Source organism: Gracilinanus agilis, chromosome 6 (genome assembly GCF_016433145.1).
Source record: "Gracilinanus agilis isolate LMUSP501 chromosome 6, AgileGrace, whole genome shotgun sequence".
Lineage (NCBI taxonomy): Eukaryota > Metazoa > Chordata > Mammalia > Didelphimorphia > Didelphidae > Gracilinanus > Gracilinanus agilis.
In genome coordinates this window covers 242,594,136-242,599,536 of record NC_058135.1, presented here as the reverse complement: position 1 = coordinate 242,599,536, position 5,401 = coordinate 242,594,136, and the positions used below count along the sequence as shown (strand labels likewise).

Below are 5,401 nucleotides of genomic sequence, written 5' to 3'. Positions count from 1 at the left end.
CCAATTGACAAATGGTCGAAGGATATGAACAAGTAATTTTCAGATGAAGTAATCAAAGCTATCAATAATCATATGAAAAAATATTCTGAATCTCAATTAGAGAAATGCAAATTAAAATAATGCTGAGTTACCCCCCTGTAATGTGCGGATTATGCAGGTAAAGTTGTAATAGGAATAAGCAGGTAGGGATGTAATAAGGGACTAAAGGCAGGAGGCAGGTAATGATGGGATTAAGCAAGATAAGGTAATAGGGGACTAAGGCAGGTTAAGGGTGATAAGGTAGTTGTAATAGGGGGTAAGGCAACAGTGGAAGGGGTTTGTGGGTCCCTAAGTCAGTAGGTGGGAAAGAAGGGTACAATGATGAAGGTAGTAAATTGAGGTGGTAGGGGGTATAAGGGAAATGACTGAATTTAGGGAATATTAGACGTTGAATATGAAGAGCTGCAAAGGGAGAGGATGAGGTAATTGGGCAAGCAGCTGCAGCAGGGAGACACAGACTGGGTACCCAGGTTTGAGACAGAGACACTGAAGGGAAACAGACTGAGCCCTCCAGGCAGGAAGGGCACTTCTACAGACAAAGGTTAGGACCAGCCAAGAATGGCTTGAAACTGACTAGAAGGCTTTCTAGTCAGTTTCTCAGGTTCACAAAGGAAGAGTCCAGAGGAAGTATTGAGATTACACTTCCTCCAAAATGGATGCCTCCAACTCCCCTCTGGACCCAGAGAGACCATTCCTTTCTCCCCTTCTCCCTCTCTTATCAATCAACCATTGATTTAGCCAAAAGTTTGATTAAATGACAAACAGGGTTTATTGTGTTTCAGGGTTGATTGTAAAGGACAGAGGGATACAAGGTATCTCTAACAACCCCCTAGGGAGAAGCTTCAGGTTGGGGAGGGACACAGGAATGAGAGACTGAGAAAGGACCTGCCCCACTCAGTCTCCAGAGGGTTTGTTGCCTTTAAGGTTAGGAAAATTGCATACAATGATTCAGGAGATAATTTGTATCAAGGATAAGCCCTACTTGACTATGGGGAAACTAAATCTACAAAGTTTGAATGCTACCACCCAGATCCACTCTTCTTCCAAAAACCACAGGAAATTCAGGAAGGGAAATGATGATTGGGATTGGGAAGGGCAGGGAGATCCAGAGGAAATAGCTAAGCTACAAATCTTAAGAGAAAAGCTGCAGAATCAAGGAATACTATTGTGCCATAAGAAATGATAAGAATGATTCCAGAAAAAGCTGGAAAGATCTGCAGGAACTGATGAAGAGTGAAATATGCAGAACTGGGAAGACATTGTACACACTAACAACAATACTGTATGGGGTTTTGGTTTTATATGAATGTGTTCTTACAATAATAACCAATATGGAAGTGTACTTTGCATGATAATACATACATGGCTCATATCAAATTGCTTAGCATCTCTGAGAAAGGGGAAGGGAAGAGAGGGAAAGAGACACTTTAGATATTATAATTTTGCATAGCATATGTTGAAAATAATTATTACATGTAATTGGGAAAAGAAAATATCTTTGAATTTAAAAAAAAAAAGATCTGTAATACAGGAGTGGGGGTTAGCCCAGGGCCCACATGTATGAAATACCAATAGGAATAGCTGGTGGTGACAGAAGCAGCAGCAGTTTTGGGAGCTCCCAAGCAAGAAATGGTAAGGGAACCTGGCAATTGGTCATGAAGGAACTAGCCAGATTCTGTTTGGTAACTCCATTGCTTATACCCACTTCTGGGTCATAATTCAAGGGCAAGAAAGAGCATTTTCAGTCAAAGGAGTGGAAGCCCTGAGAGAAATTATAATTTCTAACCCAAGAGATCAGGAACCCTGAAGAGTAGTATAAACTGCAGTCGCAATGGTTCAAGTGCCTTTATTGGGTAAGCACCAGAGAGCAGACCAGGAGAGCAGTGACCACACCTCTCCCAGGTCACCTACCTTGGAAGCACCAAAAACTTCCATACTACCAAAACTAGTTTTGAAAACAGCACAGCAAAAAATAAGGCTTGAGGCAGTGTCCCTCCATACTCTGTGCTGAAAATAGAGCCTAACATTAACAAAAAGTTCCAAATCAAGAAAAGGGGTAAAAAAAATGAGCAAACCACAACAACAAAAAAAGAATCTGACCAAAAAAAAAAAAAAAGACTAAGGTTAGTTAGATCAAGAATAAACTCAGGGTCTTTCTAGTTGCTGCTGGTGCTGCTGTTGTTGTCACTGCTCTGCACTGCCCTTCCCTGCACTGCCCTGTTCTGTGTTCTCAAGGTGGAGGACCTCAAATCCGGAGGTATGGGAAAGGCAGGTAATGGGGAAGTCTTTTGGGAAGCACCTAGAAGCCTGAGGACTCTTCAGTTGTCAGGGAGGGAGGGGTAATTCTTTTGGTCTCAACAAACACTGTCAAACAAGGGGACAGCTTTGGCACGATAACTGCCGGATAGGGAGGAAAAAATGGCAACGGCTCAAAAAGAATACTTACAACTGCTTCTTGAGATGTATCTTGAAGATAAAAACAACAAGCAAATTGAAGAGAAATTGAAACAATTAATAGAAGACCCAGAAAGTGATGTAGAAAAGAACATTGATGAAATGGCAAAAGCAAATACTGAACTAAAGATTGAAATTAAAAAAGCTGAAATGGAGTTGCAACAACCTTCATCTTACCTGGTTAAAAGGAATATTCCTACAGAGAAAATGAAGTTCCCATCGGTGAAGAGCCCAGAGGATGACAGTCAGTATTTAAATATCTCCTGTTCATTTCAAGTAACTACACAATTTGAATATGAATTGAAAAGAGGGCAAGCTCTTATCAACTTTGAAGATGAACAAATTGCCCAGAATGTGATAAAAAGAGGAAAACATCATGTGACATTTGACAAAGAGGAGATGAAATTGATGGCCAAACCTGTCCCACCAAAAACAGGCTTAATTTTTCAGGTTCTTTCAAAGATTTCTAAGAAAAAGATTAATGTTGCTGGAATACCTAATGAATTACCTGAAGAACAGATGAGAGACAAATTAGCACTGAGTTTCAGTAAATCCCAGAATGGGGGTGGAGAAATAGAACAAGTAGAGTATAATATAAATACCCAAACAGCAGTTATTACATTTCTTCAAAATGGAGTTGCTGATAATATTCTCAAGCACAAGAAATATCCTCTTTATTCAAATACCAGCTGCTATCAGGCTGTTGTTTCCCCGCATATGGAAAAACATGTCAAGAAGCTACAGATATTTTCAGAAATTTCTAAGAGGACTGTTCTTGTTACAGGATTTAGAAATATTCAAGATGATGAAGAAGGTATAGAAGAGGACATTTTAGGGGGCAGCTGGGTAGCTCAGTAGAGTGAGAGTCAGGCCTAGAGACAGGAGGTCCTAGGTTCAAACCCGGCCTCAGCCACTTCCTAGCTGTGTGACCCTGGGCAAGTCACTTGACCCCCATTGCCCACCCTTACCACTCTTCCACCTATGAGACAATACACCGAAGTTAAGGGTCTAAAAAAAAAAGAAGAGGACATTTTTATTCATTTTCAGAAAGGGTCAAATGGAGGAGGGGATGTAGATTTTGTCAAATGTGCCTTCAAAAAACCTCAAATATCATATTTTGAGGCTAATTTAGATGAGGGATTCTTAACCTGGGCACCATGAGCTTATTACTATATTTGGTTTCCTTTTCAATCCTATGAATTTTATGCATTTAAAACCATTGTTCTAAGAAGGGGTGCTTAGACTAATCGGACTATAAAAGGCATCTTGTAATCCTCTCAAAAAAAGTTAAGAATCCTTGCTGGACACAAAATACTATGTACTATAAACACATTGCTTTGAAGTTATTTTCTTTTAACTAATAAAAAATAAATTTTGCTTTTTAATTTTCACTTGCCCTTAAAAGAAAAAAATAAAAGAATAAACTCAGAAGACAATGCTATCAAAATAGTTACAAGTAAATTCTTAAAGAAAAATGTGTCATAAGAGGAATTTTTTGCCTATTGTTCTTTAAATGTTTGGTATAATTAATTTTTCACATAAATAAAACAGATCTAAACAATTGGAGGAATGTTAATTGCTTGTGGGTAAACTAAGCCAAAAAAATAAAAATGACAATTTTACCTAGGTAAATTTTCATAATCAGTGCCATTCCAATCAAACTACCAAACAATTATTTTATAGAGCTAGAAAAAATAGTAACAAAATTCGCCTTGAAAAATAAAATGTCAAGAATATCAAGGGAACCAATGAAAAAAAAATGTGAAAGAAGATAGTCTAGCAGTTCCAGATTTCAAACTGTACTGTAAAGCAGTAATCATCAAAACAATCTGTTCCTGACTAATAGAGTGATGGATCAGTGGAATAGGTTATGTATATAATACACAGTAATAAATTACCATAAAAATCTAGCATTTGATAAAGCCAAACATTCCAAACTTATCGGTAAGAACTCACTATTTGATATAGATTAATAGGAAAATTAGAAAGCAGTTTGGCAGAAATGTCTTGGACATAAAAGGAAATATCATAAGTAAATTAGGGGAGCATGGAAAAATATACCTGTAAGATCTGTGGATATGGCAAGAATTTATGACTAAACAATAAATAAGATTACAGGAAGCAAAATAGATCATTTTGATTACATGAAATTAAAAAGCTTTTGTTCAAAAATAATGCAGCCAAAATTAGAAGGAAACTCAGAAATTTGAGGAATGGGGGCTTTATAGCAAGTTTCTCTGCTAAAGATTTCATTCCTCAAGTATATAGGGAACTACAAATTTATAAAAATAAGAGCCATTTTATGAATGAAAAATTGTGAAAGGCTTAGAACTTCAATGGATGCACTGATTAACCATATTTCCAGAGGATCAACAATGAAGAATGCTGCCCCATTTCCTAAAAGAGGACTTAATCTGCAGAATGAGACATTGTCTTAGACATGGTCAACATAGGAATTTCTTTTGCCCAACTATGCATTAAGTGTTACAAGAGTTTTGTTTTTCTTTATAGCTTTATGAAGAAGATGGGAGGAAGAAAAAATAAGTTGTTGACAATTGAAAAAACAAAAATTAATTACAATTTTAAAAAAGAAATTATGACCAGGTGGGATTTATACCAGGAATGCAAGGTTGGTTCAATATTAGGGAAATCATCTATATAACTGACCATATCAACAACCAAATTAATAGAAATCACACTATTATCTCAATAGATGTGGAAAAAATCTTTGACAAAATACAACACCCATTCCTACTGAAAACACTAGAAAGCACAGAAATAAAAGGGCCTTTCCTCAAAATAATAAGCAGTATTCATTTAAAATCAGCAGCAAGTATCATCTGCAATGGGGATAAGTTAGAAACCATTCCAATAAGATCAGAAGTGACACAAGGGTGCCCATTATCAC

General features: G+C 37.1%; 1 protein-coding gene across 1 annotated transcript; it reads left to right on the top strand.

Annotated features, from left to right (window-relative positions):
• Nucleotides 1-1,595: 1,595 nt before the first annotated feature.
• Nucleotides 1,596-3,654, top strand: LOC123252539 (N-myc-interactor-like). Its single transcript, XM_044681830.1, has 4 exons — nt 1,596-1,671; nt 2,275-2,311; nt 2,448-3,321; nt 3,523-3,654. The coding sequence occupies exons 1-4, from the start codon at nt 1,596-1,598 to the stop codon at nt 3,652-3,654; spliced, it is 1,119 nt and encodes a 372-aa protein (XP_044537765.1).
• Nucleotides 3,655-5,401: the final 1,747 nt, after the last annotated feature.